This window comes from Xiphophorus couchianus, chromosome 22 (assembly GCF_001444195.1).
Source record: "Xiphophorus couchianus chromosome 22, X_couchianus-1.0, whole genome shotgun sequence".
NCBI classification, from domain to species: domain Eukaryota; kingdom Metazoa; phylum Chordata; class Actinopteri; order Cyprinodontiformes; family Poeciliidae; genus Xiphophorus; species Xiphophorus couchianus.
The window spans coordinates 18,940,423-18,959,576 of NC_040249.1; the positions used below are offsets into that span (position 1 = coordinate 18,940,423).

The window sequence follows — 19,154 nt, forward strand, 5'->3', positions numbered from 1 at the left end:
TTGCTGTTTTTACTTGATGTAAGCTGTAAATATTTGTACAGTAAACAAAACAGAGTTGGAAATCCAGGTTGGTGGGAGCTGGTTATGTATTGTGAATAAATCATAAGAGCTCAGTGTAATTATGTTATATTTTAGAAACATTACATTTATTGCAACTATTTCCAGTCCACAGTTATATAGGTACAAATTTAAATCCGATAAGTTTGATTAAATTCAATATAATCATATCGTCACTGTTCATTTTAGTAAACATGTTCCTGTGTGCTGCTGTACAAATCATAGTAGGACTGAAACAATTAATCAACTAATTTTGTAATTGATTGATCATGAACTGAAGTGTTGAGACTGTAAAACAGGCCATTTGCTGAAAGAACAACAACAAACCAAAACTGTACAAAAAATGTCAACATGTTTTTAGGATTTAAAATAAAATCTTCATTGTCTGTAAATATGTTCTACCCAGAACTCAAGTGACAAAGGTTTAGCTTCACCTGGTTGAAAGAAAATCTCCAATTAAGCACCTTTTGTTGTTCAATTATTAATCAGTAAATCCCAAAAATAATCAACAGATTATTCCTCCACTGTATTGATCAGTCAAGCATAAAGGATTAAACTTTTCACATGGTTGAAGTACTTTTTTAGCTGCCGATTCATCCTCTGCTACAAATGATCAAGCATTCACTAAAAGAATTCTGTAATTGTGTTTTAGGCAATTACGTTATTCTATTTATATAGGAATAATTATGTATCTCTATCACTTAATACATTTCTAATATTACATAAAACGGCTTAAGTAGTTGAATAAAAAAAAAAATCTGTTGAATGTTCACCCTCTGCTTCTGCCTTCTCAATCATCATGAACTGTTTTTCAGTTTTCACATCTCTGTTAATAAACCTTCATATGACCAATTAAATTATGCATTAATGTTGTGCATACAAATAACACTTGAAATGTGATAGCCGTGGAAATATTGCATTAAAGCATTCCTTTGCAAATGCAATAATGCACTCAGTAGTTGCCGTGACAATGATGGGTATTTGATATACCTCAGATATGCATGGACTGCATGCTTCCCCATCTATTATTATTCATAGTAAAAATGCAGATTTGTTTGATCGCATGAATAAATGCCATGAAATTCCTCATTTTCTGATGCATTTCCTCCCCCTGGGATTTCCACATTGCTGTACAAATACTTAATTACATTCATGTGATCATTTGGAACTGAAATTAAAATATAAGTGCAATTTATTACACATCCTTTCCAGCAATTTTCCGCAAAATATTAAAGTATTAGTTTGTTTTTCTGTCATTTCAATGCCACATTTTAATGAGCTGACAGTTCCAAGTTATACCTCTGAGTTTACCGGTACTTAGAGAAAAAAATACAATTTCATTTGATGTGGATTTGAAGGTTGGTATTTGAAGCATGGTTGGTTCAACCTTGTATATAAATAGGAGAAAAATACTTGAATGCGCTTCTGGCCTGAGATTTGCATTTTTGATAGTTGATATAAATCAGCCAGTGTACGGGGTCATCTTTTCGGCGGTAGATTTATGACATTACCTTGTTATTCCTGTTCAATTTGCTTTATTCTTTTCAACAAATGACATAAATTCACCTCCATTTCTCTTTCCTTCCTCCCTTTCATTTCCTACTCGAAGACAACAATCAGGTTTTGCATAATTCCCTCTGCCATTGGTGAAACGTTATCTCCAACCTTCTCTAGAGGTGCAGACATGCTTGAAAATGATATTCTGAAGAAATGCGTCTGAAATCTTTTTAAAGTTTTGCCTCACTTCTGCTGTCAAATCATGTTAATTTTTGCCTTGTTGCTTGCTTTCTCCTCTGGCTCATTTTTTGACAGCAGTGCATCCCTTATCCCAGTGAGTCAATGAAGTGTCCTTTAAATGACTAAAAAGCCAAGCCGAAGCCCATCTCACTCTGAGTGGAGTGATTCGGTGACGTTAGCAAAACAAGAGCTGTGGTCGCTCGCTGCTGTGGCTCTGGCTGTCACAGTGATGATGTTGCGCACCTTCCTCTTCCCCGCTGTTCTCATTTGTGCTGCTATGTGTCCTGTGTTGACAGATGAAAGGATGATCACTTAACTCAATTTTTCCTCCTGTCCTTCTCCTGGACTCTGCTTCGTTTTTGCTCTGCAGGGTTGGAGAGTGGTGGTGTGACACTGAAGGAGCCAGCTTCTGAAGGGGAAATTGAGAACTCGACTCCGGTCATGTTGCGCTGTCACATCGATGGACACCCACGGTAATTGTTGACCTCTGCTTCTACAGCAGGTCTCTAAAGTAGATAAGTGTGTGTTTGTTGACAACTCGTTCCATCCTGAGTCCCGGTCTCCTTCCCTTCCTCCCAGGCCGACCTGCCAGTGGTTCAAAGATGGAGTGAAGCTGATGGAGAGCAGCCATCAGACCAACAACAAGGACAGGACTCTGACCATCCAGAGCGCCAGTCCGGATGACAGCGGGGTTTATTACTGCTGTGCCAAAAATGCAGCCGGCTACGTCTGCAGCAGCAGCAACTTGACACTCACCATCACAGGTGAGACTTTTTTCCTTCTCACTCTTAAAGAAGTGATGATGAAACTTATTTATGATTCACTTGACATTATTTAAGCAAAAAGGTATGATAATAACAAATAGTCAAAACTCACAGATACCAGTGGCAGGTTCCCACAAAATTTCAATAACAAAAGACTAGACCAGATTTCTGTTGCTCCCTTTAATGATACTTTAAGGCTTGTAACTCTGAAAGCTGTAACTCAAAACACCTGTTGGAAAATCCCAGTGAGCTCAAAAACAGTGAAAAATCAATGGAAAGATCTACGTTAGTAAGTTTTCTGTCAGATGCCTTCACAATGCAATTGACCCCCAGAGTCACTTGCGAACAATTAAAGTCTACAAATGCTCATCCAAAAATTCTTATAGCTGCCTATTTTTCCAAACAACAAATGTACCTTAATATGTATTAATATGCACAGTTTAAACCATCTTAGAACTACTGCAGAAGCTGACATCCATGGTCTTTCTTCTTTTTCTGTTTTTGCTTTTTTGCAACATTTAAATGTTTAAGATGAACAAACAGTATTAATATCAGACAAAACTCTGAGTAAATACAAAAAGCAGTTATCAAATTACAATCTTATGCTACCCAAAGTAACCTGTGTGAACAGTAATTGCCTTGTAAACATAATAACCAGTTGTACCAGCCATGATTGCTACAGCGAATGTTTCCAGTAACAGACAATGAGTGTGTTTTTTTTTTTTTTTTTTTTATCACTCTGTAGGAATGTTGGTCCACTTTTTGGAAAACTGTTTCAATTCATTACAGGGTTTTCAGGGTTTTCGCTTCCTCTCAATTGGACTTTGACTATGCCTCTCCAAAATCTCATTTTTGTGTTTTTAGAGCCATTCAGAGATACGCTTGCTGCTTTGGATCATTGTTCTGCTGCGTCGCAAAAAAGTTAATGAGTTTAAGATTAACACTTGATAGACAGAAATTCAGGATTTATGGTTTGTTTGATCTGGAATATTTAACTAAAACAACAAAAAAAATCAAATCCGTTGAGAGGTAAATACTTGTTCACAGCACTATATACAGTACACAAAAATGTCCAGTATTTTTTTAAAGTGTAATATCTTTTTAGTCATAAAATGTTTTATTTTTTTTCCAAATTTCATATAAAACCAGCCCCAGACAAGAGAGTTGTTTAAGGTATACATAAAATTACACATATCTATACACATGACAAAGTATAAATAAATCTTTTTATGCAATAATGTTTTGAAAATGTAATTAGAATTAAAAAATGTCCCTTTCTGTTAAGTGGGACTCTAGATCACCAATTTAACAGATTGGCTCATAGTGCTCCAGGCAAACCCCTGAGTTGGAGATAAAGCTGTAAAATCCTAACATTCATTCACATTACTCTTTTCTTTTTTATGTGGGAAAAGTCTTGCCTTTTCCAAGTCTGCTGCTGCTGCAAATGAAAGGATAGGAAGTCAGTTTAAACACCATTAGTGATGAGAGAAAGCCCTGAAAGAGAATCTAATGAGATTATAAAAGAGTGTACTTGTACCTTCATTTCCCGCCTCCCACGCAGACTGAAATATAAACAGAAAAACGTGCAAAGCGAATAATAACTTGATATCCTGAAGCAGAAAGATCCCACTGCTGTTTGCTGTTCAGGGAGGCTGTTTGTTTTCCTCCAGAATCTGTTGTTTAACCCATTATGTGTGGCTTTAAAGTTAATGCAGCAGCATGTCTGTGCTGGAGAAACCCAACACCCTTCTTCATTTTAATTACCCACCTGTAAGACTCTCAAGTGCTGCGATAACACCTGCATGGGGGGAACAAAACCCTACAAGCTTCCAGTTACAGTCTTGCCGCCGTCTGCCTCTCTAATAGGCGTCATTGTGAGAAAAGGCAAATTTATCCTGTTTTTCCTGTGTATTGAGGCCATCCCACTGATTTCTTGGGTGGGCCAGATGTTCTCTGACTACACACCTTTTTTGTTCTCAGTTTTTCCAGAACTAACCCTGAGCCTTATCCCAGTGCTCCCTCTGGCACCATTCCTCCTCCTCGTAGGTGTGAAAATTAGAAGTTTTGACCCAAATCTTTAAACCTACTTAAATTTAAGAGTATTTCCATGCTTTGCCTCCTGTATGGAGCTCAGCAGTTTTACACTTTTTATTTTGAGTACAATATTCCCCTCCTGCTTGTATTGTACAGCCAATATTTCCTTTGGCATATCAGAGTAGAACAAAGTTTACCCAAGAATGCTTGTTTGGAAAATTATAAAATTATATGCACTCTAACCAGATTTGGGAATCATTTAAATCTCACGTCCAGAGTATTAATACTCACATTCTACATATTTATGAAGCAATGATGGATCTGAAATTGACAAACTGCTTTAAAAATGAGTACAACTTTGCTTCTTTTTTTTGTTTGTTTTTTTTCTTTTTAATTTTTTTACGTGTGCTGTCCAGCAGTGTAGAAATCATAATTAGTGTCATCTGAGCACCACAGAGAAGTCACACAGATTTACTTCACAAGAGGAACGTTATGGCTTTTACCATAATGCTCCACTATAGAGAATACAAGAAAACACCTTAGAAGTCCGCTTCTACATCTGCAGAAAGAGAGAAACGCAAACAATATATGCACTTAGAACAGTTTCACTGAAATGTACACAGAACAGCCCGATATAGAGCCAACATCTGTGTGTGTGATTATTCTTATGGTTTATCCATATGACTGTTAAGGAGGAAAGACTTCAGTAATGATTGTGAAAGCAATTGTTGCTGCAGTTGGAACCTGTTCTACTGCTTCCACATGTAAACATGCATATGTTTGTCTGTCTGTCCGTCTCATAGATAAGAGTGTGCCGAAGCCGGTGGTCACCCCTGAGAATCAGGTGGTGCTGAAGAACGAAGAAGCCATGTTCCATTGTCAGTTCTCTGCGGAGCCTGAACCCACGTTGGAGTGGTACCATGAGAATGAGCTGCTGGTTAACAAGTCTCGGTAAATTGCTTCCTCATGTTGTTTCTTCCCCTTCTTACTCATACCGACTGGTCATCCAGCTTTCAACTCTTTCTATCATTTCACAACACAAACATAAGCTGCTCCACTTCCTGTTAGTAGAAGCCTTTGCGTTACCCTCACGAGCCTCTCTTTCACGAGCTTTAGACAAATTGCTCATCGAGGGAAGCCAGAGCTGTAACAATGGGCAATCCGCCATACATCACTTGAACAAAGCCTTTCTCTGCAGTCCTCCAGTGTTCTCACAGTGAGTGGAAAAAGCCCTCAGGCTGCCGTCATCTCACCAGTGCAGCCATTACAAACACCATTTATTCATATTTTGTCTCATTCCAACCTAAAACTTTAATTTCACTGGGATTTTAATGAAACATAACACAAAGTAGAGCATAATTAAATCCCACATCCGAAGCCGAACTGTTGACAACGACGATGCAATTTCCATTCAGGAGTTTTTAGCCATTTAACATTTTTATAATTATAGTAGTTATTTAGTGAAGAACCTTACAAAAGTACATTTTTCCTTATCGCGTCACATAAGCTTCCCTAAAAATGTTTTGTCTCCTGTAGATTAGAGATGCACAATATGGCTGAATTATATAATTATTGATAAGTTTTTTTGTATTAAACATCAGAAATGTTGCCATATCGACAACATGACCTTTTCTGCTTTATCCCCAGTTTTCACTTCATGCCATTGTTTTTTTTATTTTTATTATTATTTTTGAGCGGGTACAGTGGCAAAACCTGAAACTGCTGCTGCACAAATTACTCAAGAGGTTGTTGCTAGGTAACCAAAGAGTGAGTGAGGTGTTACCACTCACCTTGATTAGTTGTCGATAAAAGGCTGAGCAACTAAAGCATTTCCTCTTTTCTCTTTCATATATTTCTTTAACTAGCTTAAGTAACTACTACAGGAAGGGACGTTTTTTTATTTGATTACACAATTATTTGTCAGGATAATCAATGACGAGGCCTGTCAAAAAAAAGTAAATTTTTCTGTACAATAAATTGTCCCAGAAATTATTCCGATAAACAATAATATTGATGCAAATAAATGCAACTTTAATTTTGTAAAGACTTAACACTGGAACACGTTCAACCTAAAATAATAAAACACACAAGACCAAAATCATAAATAAAATGGATTATGATGTCACTGTAAGCAAAATTGGTCTTCAAAAAATATTAGAATAGAAATTATCAAGCCCATTTTAATTTATCCTGTGATGAATTGATTATTGCTTGTTGCGGCAGGCTTATCAATTACTAAAATAATCACTTGCAACAGCCCTACTTTCTAGTTACTCATTTATGTAATAAGCAAAAGGCATTGATGGCACAATTGTAACAAAAAATTGTGTTTGATTCCTCTTTAAAATCTACGTTTGTTGGTTGAGGAATTCCCAGACAGCGTTGTTTTGTGTATTCTTGTTTATTGATGTGACTTGATTGTAACGCCAGAGAAATGCAGGTCTGTGTGGCCAACAAAACTGTTTAAATAACCCTCTGCACATTTTGTTTATCGGATGAAGATTGTTTTTCAGATGTTTTGAAATCAGGAGAAAATAGACATGTTTAAGCTCAAGGCCGTTGTGCAAACTGTGAAGCCAAGTGTTTGTTTATGCACAGGACCCAGCAGAGCTATGAGGATTTTTTTTAAGGGAAAAAAAAGTCTGTCTTGACTTATTTTCTTGTGAGGTTATTTGAGAGGTTTCCCTCGGAGTGAAGTCATTTTCATGGTCGTCATGGGGGAAAACGTACTCAAAGTCCCGCAGCTCGTTTCCTTTCCTCTTCCTGAACAACGAAGACAAGATGGCAGAAGTATTGCCCTGCCTCAGGGATTCAGTCAATGCTGGACGATTCTTTTTATAAAATAACCCCAAAAGCATTTTACTTTTTCTTTTATTAGATGTTGTACGTGTTTTTAAACTAAATCCAAAATAACTTTCTCATCAACCTGTGATGAGCTGCTGATTTGCCTTTAGTGATAGTATCACATGTGAGATTTCCATCTCACTCTGGCTTAAGGTCAGTCTTTAATTACTTTGCATCCTTTCCATCACTCACACTGAAGCTGCCAGCAACTTGGGTCCAGCTGGCAGCTTTCACTCCCTGAAGGATAGAAGTTTTATTTTTAATTATAGCAGAATGTGGGAATCTTTCCTTTCTTTTACTGTAGACTTGTTCTCAGTGGGATGTTGTTGGGGTTTTTTCCACTGCTCCTGTGAGATGTTGGTGATTGTTTTTTGTGAATCAGCCCAGTTCAGGCAGGATGGACTTGTCAAGGATGAAGGAATTGAGCTGGGAATTTTCTGCTGATGAGTCTGGGTTTGTTGTGGAGAACGTTGTTGTTGCATGTACTGGTATGCAGGCAGGGCGGCTGTCCAGGCTGCCTGGGCTGCAGAGGCTGGAATTTATCAGCAGTTTCCGGGTCCGGATGAACATGAAAAATAGATTTACATGTTCAGATCTTATTCTCTTTTTCTTTACATCCATCTGTCCGTCCATTTATCTTTTGGTCTATGTCTATTCATTCATATCTTCCATTTCTCCATCCATAAATAGCTTTCGTTCATCCATCCATTTGTTCCATCATCAATGTCTTTCATTTATCCACCTATTTATTCATGTCTTCCAATCGTCCGTCCGTCCATCCATTGTTCCATCAATCTATATTTTGGTCCATCCGTTGATCCATCCTTAGATAAATACTTTAGTCCTTATCTTTCATCTGTCCATTCATCCTTTGGCCCGTCCGTCCTTCCATACATAGCTTTTGTCCATCCATCCATCCACCCATCCAGTCATCCATCCACTGTTCCATCCATCTATATTTGGATCCATCCTTATATAAATACTTTGGTCCATATCTTTTGTCTGTCCAGTCATCCTTTGGCCAATCCATCCATCCATCCATCCATCCATCATTCCTTCAATCCAGTCCGCTGTAGAAATATCAGCAATAAATTCATGAGGAACTTTTGCATTTGCAGTTTTAAAATTGCCCAAAAGATGAACCAAGAGCTCTGAAAACTTGAGTCTGAATTAGTATAAAATTCTCACACCCAGTGTGTGTAGGGGCCCTGGTCAGGTTCTGTCGAATTCATGCACCCATCTCATCTAAATCGTCTGTTTGTTCTCCGCAGCGTGTCCCTGCTGTCCAACGGCAGTCTCCTGATCACACAAGTCAAGCCCAAGTACACAGGAAACTACAAGTGTGTGGGACGTGGCATTGGAGGATCCGTGGTTACACAGACTGCATCTCTCCAAATAGCTGGTACACGCACACCCCAAACTGCAGCTGTTCAATTGGTGACGGACAAAAACCTGTGTTTCTGAAATCTGAGGAGGGCTTATGTTACACCCTGACCCCGTCCATGGCTCTGCTCTGCACTCCACTCCTTTCACTTAGAGCCAGATTTCCGTGATGATGATCAGATTCCCATAGGGACATCCGGCCCTGCTTGATCCAGTATGCGCGGAAGACGCCAGTGGATCACATTATTTCCAGGTGTTTTCCAGACTTGTTCAAACCTTTGAGCTTTCTCCAGAGTAAACAACACCTGGCAGGCAGAGATCATCAGTAACAAATAACATGCTGGTATTGCTGAAAAGACAATACAGCAAAACACCATGAAAAAGTATCATAAATCTAATCATTTTCCAAATAAAAGTTTGCCAAGTACAGTATGAATTTGTGTTATAGTCAAAATACATGAACTTGGAAAAGCTCCTTACAGAATAGTTTTAATCAGCATTAAGCTTCTCATCTTGCATTTTCTAGTGCATGTGCATGCAAGTCCAGCATTGCGACTGAGCTCAGGGTTGGAATTTCTAAGCATTTCAAAGTCCTGATCACCTGATTGCTGTCCTCTTTATCCCAAGGGTCAGGGATTAACGAGAAATGACTGAATCTGCAGTTTTAACCCACAGAACCATAGATCCATATAAATGCCATATTTCCCAGCTGGCACCACATGGAGTGTTGTGTCACAGTAATATAAAGTCCCATTTCTGCTCCACCTTCTTCATTTTTCAGTGTTTCCCAGGTCTGGATAAGTATGGAAAAAGTAAATGATTGGAAAAATTGCTGTATTTCCTGACTGTATTCCCTCTCCCACTGTTTAAATATTAGTCATTTTCCCTTTCTTTTTTGTGTCTTATATTTCTCTTTTGTTGATGCATTTTTCCTTTCTTTTAACCTTCCTTGTGTCTTTTGATTTTTCCTACCTGATGCCCCCTCTTATTTTTCATTCCATCCTTTCTTATTTACTTACCTCCCACTCTGCATCCTTATAACCTAATTTATTTCCTTGCTTGTGTTGCTTAATTTTTTGGTTTTCTTGTGTCCTACCACATTTTTCCAAGTTTCCTTCCTTACTTTTTGTGTCCTTCATTTATTTCTTTTCATCCATCCTACCTCCCTTTCTACTTGTTTTTTTCCTTCTGTTTTTTCCTTCCCTGTATTTGTCATTTTCTTTCCCCCTCTGCCTATTCCCTTCCCCATTATTAGACCTTCATTCATACTTTCTGCTTCTTTCTTTCTTACTTTGTTTGTTTTTTCTCTTTTTTCATTCTTCCTTTTTCTTTTCTGTTTTTTCATTGTTTGTCTTTCTCCTTTCTTTCTTTCCTTTATTTCCTCTCTCTTTCTCTCTTCTTCTCCCTCTCTCCTTCTCTCTCTCTTTCTCACTCATGAAGTATTAATGACTTGTACTTGGGTATCAATGCTAACAGCAGATGAGGGTCTTGTGACCTGTAACAGATCTCATTGCTCTTTGTATTTAGGGGCTGCTGATTTTTGGTGTGACCCACCAAACAGAAGTTAATCCCCCTCTAAGTCCAACCTGTTCTCTGTTTGTCTTCCATCCACTGGTTTCTGCAACTTGCTCCTAAAATCACAGAATTTACTTTAACAAGTCAAGAAATCCCTCAACTGGGAATTAGTGTTGCTCAGGGCCAAATCAAAATGCTTCAGTGACTCTGAAAGCAAATTGATGATTAAATAGAAATCAGTTGGAGCATTTTAAATCTCTATTTCACGCTGCATTATTTCCATCTCCCTGCTCTTCGCTGCAGACATCGGAAGCATGTCGCCAAAGATGTCGAGGGTGTTCACCACCGACACCATGCAGCGGGTGACCTGTCACCCCCCAGCAGGGAGGCCCGACCCTGAGGTGTGGTGGGAAAGGGAAGGTCACAGGGTGCCCACGGAGGGCCGGGTGTACCAGGAAGACCTGGACCTGATCTTCAACCGGACAGAAGAGGGAGACTCGGGCGCCTTTACGTGTGTGGCCCAAAACAAGGCCGGGCGCAGAACCCAGGATGTCACGTTCACTGTTGCAAGTAAGTTAAACGTGGAAACATTTTTGAGCTACTAATGCAAGCTGGCGATGTTTGAATGAAAACGCAAAATGGATCTCATGAAAGGTAAAGCTGGGATGGGATTATGCATATATTTTAGATTAGTTATCAAAAATACATGACTGCATGTCCCTGTAAAATACGAACAAAAAATTATTCACCATGTTTATATTCGGGGAACATTTTGTCTGTGCCATTAAATTTTGGAAGATATTAAAATACTAAAACCCCAAGTTCTTAGCTTTAACAGCTGTAATAAATATTTAAATATATTTTTCTTTCACATATACATAAGTGGTTCTTCAATAAAATGAAGTCGTAACAAAATTACATTTTATTTCATGAAGAAAAATACTAAATGGTTCCTTTAAAAATATAAGGAAAAATACAAGAATTTTAAATAACTAAATGAATCCTTATTTTTAATGCTTTGATGAGCATAATTTCCAGTAATTGTGATGTTAATTCTTGTATGCTAGTGGTTTCTACTCTTAAAGCCATATTATTTAGGTTTTTTGTTTGTTTCGTCACAGAAAAGGTCCAAAGAAAACCAAAAAAATAATTATTATTATCATTAATATAAATACAGTTTGAGCCAAGATCCATCAGAGGGAGTTGAGTGTACATGGTGACAATAAACTGATGTTGCATACTGATGTCTCTCTGTGCCTCCACAGCTCCCCCGGTCTGGGTGTCCAAACCTCTGGACAGCAGCTTAGAGGAAGGTAAACCAGGTTATCTCCACTGCCACGCTCAGGCTTACCCTCAGCCTGAGGTCTCCTGGTACCGCAACGGCATGGGGATCATACCTGAGGTTTGTTATCACTCACAGCTGTCCACTTTTCTTAACAGCATACAAGGTTGTTAAGAAGTCACACATAGAGCTTTTTTTTCCCCTCTTCATTTTGCCCTCCAGGACTCTCGTTTCAAACTGTTTTCTAACGGCACCCTGAGGATCAACAACGTGGAGGTGTACGACTCTCAAATGTACGGCTGTGAAACCAGGACCATCGGCGGCCGCCTGTTTGGCCAAGCTCGAGTCACTGTGCTGGGTAAGCTGCAGGGGGAACTCTCTAATGATCCGTATGGCCATTTAAATTCTTTCTCTGCTGAAAGGTTGTGTGAAATGGGTGAAATCAAAATGGTTTTTTTCCAGAAAAGAAACAAACACAAGTTGATACCTGAGAGCCTGTGTGTTTGCCTGCTAAATCAGGAATCTGTGTTATGTGGGCTTTCTGCAGGGACACCCACAGAGGTGTGAAACATGACTCATATATAGCGGGTTTGGTCCAAGTCTGAGTTTTAACACCTTATCTCCTTCATGCATTCCTGTCTCCTGTCGTAGAGCTAAACCGTGATAGATGGCCAGCATGTTTACTTGATCTCAGCCTCTGATAAACCACAGCCTCTTTGTAATCATCAAGTTGTGTGACATTGTTGCTGCAATACAATTTGGTCACATTTGTCTATGTGACCACAAAATTGTGTTTTATTGGGACTTTGTCATTGTAACATTTTAGAACTCCTTCAGTTCACCTGATTGAAAAACATCTGTGTGTAATTTCATTTCATTTTTAATCCAGCTGTTCCAGGAACAAATGGAGGGAGCTGCTTCAAAATCAAACTACTTGGCTTATCTGCAAAACTTTGTGGTGTAAAGCTAATAATGCATCATTCTGACCTCACTATCCCATCTGAGAAGCACGGTGGTGGCAGCATCATGATGTTGTCCAGAGAAGCTGGTCAGTTTTTCTGAGCTGCAACTTTTAGAAAGTATGAGTTCGAGTAACTCAGTGCTCTATCCAATCTGACAATTTTCCTCAGTGGTTCTTAATAACTATGAATAAAGAACCCACTTTTGGTTTTAAGTATGGATATAACTAATGCATGTGTTAGCAGATTTTTCATGAATCATATTGCATTTCCACAGAAATGCCACTAAAATTACCATTAATATTTTTTTAATCTATTTTTCCTGGAATTAGGTTGGAAATTGTTTTCTGTATTTATATTTTTTCACAGAATATTTCAAAAATTATTCTTCCCCTCTTTTCTTTTTTTAAAAAGGTTTTATGTTTTTCTTTATTCAAATAAATTGGTGGTTCTTTAAAACCCCTTAAAAATTCAATGTTCTCATGTACACATTGACTAACATGTAGGCGTCTTGAGGTTGACAGTTAAGCAGTTAAAAATGACAACAATTTTCCTAAAGTATATATTGTTGTTGCGCAACACCCCCCCCTCCTTTCTGTCTCTACTCTCTCACTCTCGTACTTCCTCTTCTGAGAGGGGAGATGTGCTACCAGCTCTCCGTCTAACGGGTCCGTTGAGTTTCCTAAATCTGCTGGGATTTACCCTGTCCAGAACTGAAGTAAACTCTGTTTAAGCTGGTTTCGAGAAACGATTCGCCTGGTTATCTGACGGCCTACATCCAGGTGTCCCACCCTTCTTCCCCCTGTGAATTAGCCAGACTGAGCAGCCTACAGCCAACTAGTTTCACAGAGCACACCTGTTAACGGTCGCTCGTTCTCTATTTTACAACTTGCATTTGTTATTGAACCAGGTAGGTTTTAGTGACTCGGGCGAGTCCCAAGGATGAGGTTTTAAATATGGGCTACCAGCAACCTAAAAACATTTTCCACCTCTTCCTCTCCAGAATCAAACATCACAGCTATTTTACAACCATCAAAGAACTTTAAGGTGACTCATTAACTGAATGTCCACAACATCTTTAGATTTTTTTTATGCTAAATATTTTATTAGTAAGGCATTTTTGCAAGGGTCAGTACAGCTTAATTCAGTAGCAGAAATAATCAAATAAGTAAAATCAATCATCTAGTCTATCTTTCCCTACTGCTGATACTGAGTACTAAAAAAGGAACCTTAGAGCGAGACGGACGGAGTTTGGCGCCTCGAACCCCAGACCTGGCACGACGACGAAGAAGGTGCGGCAGCAGGAGGAAGATGTTGATCGGCGAAGGCCAGGATCTCCGCTGGTCTGATGAGCCTCCTCTCCGCATGGATGCTGAGGTCACACAGGACTTGGTGCTGGCAGGAAAAAAGGCACCAGTTCTTCTTCCTTGTCTTTGTCTTCATCTTTGTCTTTGGGGTCAGAACCCAGCCGATGAGAGAAGTGCGATTCGAAGCCACAGATTGTGGGCCAGACGGGTTGGTCTCCATGTGCAGGACAGTCTCCGGCTCCGTGGCCCCGGCTCTTCTTCAGCTGCAGAGTTCTTTGTCCATCTCGATCTTGGCTCGAAGCTGCCCGGAGGATCCAACGAACGGTTCCTCTTTTGCACCCACCTTATATAGGGTTCATCTGTCTGCTTAGACAGATGATCTCATATCCGTCACTGTCTTAAGAGACATCATGTCATGATGTCTGTGCCAATGTCTCAGGGCTGCTCAACCTCCTGTTTCCATATAAGGTGCTGATCATCTCTGCTCTCCTGTTAGTTCCCCTTTTTCCCTTCCTGTCACCTTTCACCTACCATCTACCTCCAACATATCAGTGATGTTTAATTGCAGTTTTACAACCTTTTACACCATTTCAAGTTCAATGTCAAAATCACATTTATATCACATTTATTTTCTTTAGCTTCTCTGATTTAGCATTCATTTATAATTTTATAACCATAACTTATATCACATTTATTTTCTTCAGCTTCTCTGATCTATCATTCATTTATGATTTTATAACCATAACTTATTAGTTACTCTTATTATGATCTTAATGTGAGTTATTACAGATGTTTTTCTGAAAAGAAACCAAGAATAATACATGATTCTAATTATTTACTACTAAAGTTACAGTTACTTGTTTTTCTTGTAGTTCTCACAAATATAAGTGTAAGTATTATTACAAGTAAATCAATATTAATATAAGTATTTTACTTTGAATCTTATCAAATTACTCAAAATGTTTAGATTTAATTTTTTAAAACTTTCATGCTTTAAAATAGTCTCAACTATTTTTATAAATCTGCAGGCTGGAAACTTCCTCTTTTTCCAGGAAACCTGCTTTTCCTGTTTAATGACTCTCTCTGACTGACTATGATTTTTTATGATTAGATAGAAAAAAGTAGAATTAAAGCAAAGTTTGCATGAGACAAAAACAACACACACAACTAGATTTATTTTATTGACACTTAAGTCTACTGTTGGGCCTTGATATCACTTGAGTGATTCATTTTAAAGATAACTTTATTTATTATTACTGTTAAACTAACTTTATTGACACTTAAGTCTACTGCTGGGCCTTGATGTCACTTGAGTGATTCATTTTAAAGATAACTTTATTTATTATTACTGTTAAACTAAAATCTCCAGCATGGGGAAGTGGGATGAGCTCGGATTTTCTTGACACCCCCTCCACGAGGTCAGACCTTTCACATGCTGGGAGTCCATCACCCTCCTGCAGTTCGCCGTCCTCATCCACTAGAAAGAGAAGAGGTTCGTCTGGGATGTGAAGATGCAGATTCTTCATCCTCAGTTTTCACAGAGGGCTCGGTGTAGTCATCAAAACTCCACTTCTCTTGACAATATTTTTTCAAATGTTTTACAGGGTTTTTTTGGTCGTGTAACATTAGCAGCTCTATAAAAGATTTATTTATCTGGCCTAGGGGTGAAAATGGCTATTTGGTTTGTAAATGTTTCAGACCTCTGAACTATGAGAAGAGAGTGTTGCAACATTTTAATGTCTAGCTGTGCAAAGTTGTTAGAAAAACAACTTTGCACTATTTTATGTTTTACAAAAAATTCCAGCAAAATAAAGAAAACTTGCTGCTAAATGTTTAAAGGCTCCGAATATGTTTGCAAGGTGCTGCAGATCAGTTTGGTTCCTTTTCATCTGCAGGTGGAGTTACACAAAAGAAGCTTTGACCTTCCCCCACCTCCCCATGTTTTTACCACATGTGTTAACCACATGTAATGTTTCCCTGGAACTTGTGTTTCAGAGCGGCTGAAATTCACACCCACCCCCCAGCAGTCCCAGTGCCTTGAGCTGGATAAGGAGATCACCATCCAGTGTTCTGCCAAGGGCCGAGAGAGCCCCACAATCCGCTGGACCAAAGCAGGTATGCATGGCACTGGCTTAACCTTTGCCCCCCGTTGTTGTAGATCTGATAAGGAAAAATCTCTCTGAACAATATCTCACCCCAAAAAGAAGCAGTAGCAACCTGCAGATCTTTGTCAACATTAAGGCGAGACGTGTTAAAACCTGCGTGGTCTTCAGCAAACATTGTGAGGAAGATTTATCATCACAGACCTCGTCTCGTTTGTCTTCATTAACCGAGAGGGAGAGGCAGTTCTCTCCTTAACCCATTCCCTGCTATGGCTGGGTTTTGTTAAAAACCCCATAATTTAATTAAATTTGTATTCTTTGAGTCATGTTTCAATGTCAATTTGAGTCAATGTTGATTTAAATACTTTGGTATTGATTTAATAATCAGAAGTATAAAAGTAATGTATTGGATTATCAATTTATTGTAATTACTTCAGCAGTGTATATATTAAAGTTTTTGAGCAGTAAGATATCTGAAAATAAGACGGTAGCACAGTAACATTTTGGCTTAATATGAAGTTCAAAAGTTAAAACATGACTCTAGTACCTGATTAAAGTTGCCACCCCTACCTTCTTCAAATTAAACAAAATTTGTGTCAAATATTTATGCTACGTTTGTGCAGCAAAAAACAAAACAAAAAATTAAATTTTTTTGTTTTCAGCTTAAATAAAATAGTGTCACCCGAGTGAAGTTGCCACCTCCCACTTTTTTCAAATTAATTGAAAAACATGTTTGGGCAGCAAAAATTTTCCTTTGTGCCTATATCATTTTAAAGATATTAATAAATGTTTCCAGAAGTCATTGAAAGTCAACCAGTCCCCCACATTTACAAAATCAAATGAAATGTTGTGTCAATCAACTGTGCCACGTTTGTGCAGGAAAGATTTTTGTTTCTGCTAACATTTTTAAGTTATGTTAAAAAGAAAATCCAGAGATCAACCTGCCCACTCCTTCACGTTATCATAATCAAACATAATTGATCAATTAATTGTGCTATGTTTGTACAGCTAAAATTTTGCAGTGCAGTTGATTGACACCAAATTTGCTTGATTTTGTAAATGTGTCTGGTTGTGGCTGGGACTATTTGCCAACCACCAAAAAACTCAAGGAGATGACAATTTTACGTGCGATAGCAAACTAATATAGCACAATTAACAGAGTTTTCCAAATCAATATTGAATTGGAAAACATATTAATTGCATTGATAAATCGATATTTTCACCCGCCACTCCCCCCTCAGACGGAGGAGCGCTTCCGCCACACGTGGATCAGAAGAACGGCCAGCTCCGCTTCAACAAGGTCACTCGCAACGACGCCGGCAACTATACCTGCATTGCCTCCAACAGCCTCCAGGGGGAGATCAGAGCCCTGGTGACCCTCATTGTGGCCGGTAAGCCATTCTCGATGTAAAAATACCCCACACTGAGCGATTTTATTTATTAGAGGGGTTTAATGTTGACTTTTCTCATTAAGATCCAAATAAAGCAGCATTTAATGTCCTCTGAGAGACCATTTTACTATAATGAAAAGCACCCAGTAACTGAGAATCCATCGGTGTGTGTAGTTGAGGTTTTTCACCAATTGTGTCCTCACATTAATGAGCTTTTTGCTTATTGTTCTGTCCATGCTTGCACATGCAGTGTATGTTCGCTTTAATGTGGAGCCAGAGCATACGTCGGTGTACCAGGGACACACTGCTGTCCTGCACTGCCAGGCCAGTGGTGACCCTAAACCTCAGGTCCACTGGATTGTGAAGGACAAGGTTCTGGGCGTCGCCAATAACGGCAGGTAAATGAGGCCAGGCTGATATAAAGTGAGCAGAATTATCACTTCAAACAAGTTTTAACCCTGGAAGGAAAAAAAACAACAACTTTCAGTTGCATTTGTCTGAATATTTGGAAGACTAATATACAGCTCTGGAAAGAATTAAGAGACTGCAAAATGATCAGTTTCTCTGATTTAACTTTTATAGGTATATGTTTGAGTAAAATGAACATTGTTCTTTTATTCTATGAACTACTGACAACATGTCTCTGAAATTTATTTGCAGAAAATGGTCAAAATAACAAAAAAATGCAGTGCTTTCAGACCTCAAATAATGCAAAGAAAACAAGTTCGTGTTCATTTAGAAACAATACTAATGTTTTAACTCAGGAAGAGTTCAGAAATTAATATTTGGCGGAATAACCAGGAGGTTTTCAATGGGGTTCAGTGCAGTGGTTTCTTGCTACATTTCCAGAGCTGAATGTTTTCAGTCTTTTTGTGTGTGTGGGTGTGTGTGTGTGTGTTGCACAGCTTTTTTGTAATATTTCAACTTTAGGCAGAGTTTCCTGACAAACTATTGATAGTCACTGTCAGAACAACATTGAAGAAATCTTTGTACCTCATTTTAAGCAAAATGATTCATTTCCCTTATTGATAGCTTATCATTTGCCTCTAACCTGTAAAAATTATGACTAATATTGCAAAATGTCCTTCCTTTGTTTTTCTCTCTTCCTTCCTTGCGCCCCTTCTTTCCTTCCTTCCTTCCCTTTTTCCCCTTATGTCAGTCCATTCCCCTGATCTAAACAATTTGAAATAAACTGTGGTACGTTGAGTCTGTGAAGGTTTCTTAATTTTTACATAAAAATGTTCTGTTAAGTTTAGGACTAATGTCTGCTGTAGTTTTTCCATCCCGCTGGCATGTGGGCCCCTCCTGCTACATTTTGTTATTTTATCTGACTGCTGTTCACACTTCTGCAGATTAGGTGTATGTCTGAAAATCCTAAATATGATCATTTAAGACAGATTGTGACTCTCGGGTTCCGCCCCTGTGTGTTTCGTCTAGAATCCAGGAGATGCCGAACGGCTCACTGATAATAAGAGACGTCACCACTGACGACACGGGTCAGTACACATGTGTGGCTGGGAACAGCTGCAGCATCAAAGACAGAGTGGCTCAGCTCTACGTAGTGGGTAGGTTTAACACACACACACACACACACACAGAGAGGCCTGCTTCCAGAGGTTTTCTTTTATCAGGGACAAACGTGCCCAGGTGGAGCGGTGAGCCACAATCACAGGAGCAGAGAGGAGGCATTAATTAAACCTCCACCCGTCTGTCCGTCACCCATGGCGACAGGTTAATAACCTGCCCCACGTCTCTGACGCCACGACTGACAGGGTGATG

The 19,154-nt window shown here is 38.8% G+C and overlaps 1 protein-coding gene across 1 annotated transcript in view; it reads left to right on the forward strand.

The window, feature by feature from the left end:
• ptk7b (protein tyrosine kinase 7b) overlaps positions 1 to 19,154 on the forward strand; it is an 82,279-nt gene that overhangs the window by 53,793 nt on the left and 9,332 nt on the right. The window contains exons 3-13 of the mRNA XM_028006773.1: positions 2,165 to 2,267; positions 2,374 to 2,558; positions 5,396 to 5,543; positions 8,708 to 8,838; positions 10,638 to 10,904; positions 11,600 to 11,736; positions 11,839 to 11,974; positions 15,878 to 15,997; positions 17,226 to 17,375; positions 17,626 to 17,773; positions 18,813 to 18,940. Coding sequence (XP_027862574.1) covers positions 2,165 to 2,267; positions 2,374 to 2,558; positions 5,396 to 5,543; positions 8,708 to 8,838; positions 10,638 to 10,904; positions 11,600 to 11,736; positions 11,839 to 11,974; positions 15,878 to 15,997; positions 17,226 to 17,375; positions 17,626 to 17,773; positions 18,813 to 18,940 — 1,653 coding nt within the window. The remainder of the gene's footprint in view (positions 1 to 2,164; positions 2,268 to 2,373; positions 2,559 to 5,395; positions 5,544 to 8,707; positions 8,839 to 10,637; positions 10,905 to 11,599; positions 11,737 to 11,838; positions 11,975 to 15,877; positions 15,998 to 17,225; positions 17,376 to 17,625; positions 17,774 to 18,812; positions 18,941 to 19,154) is intronic.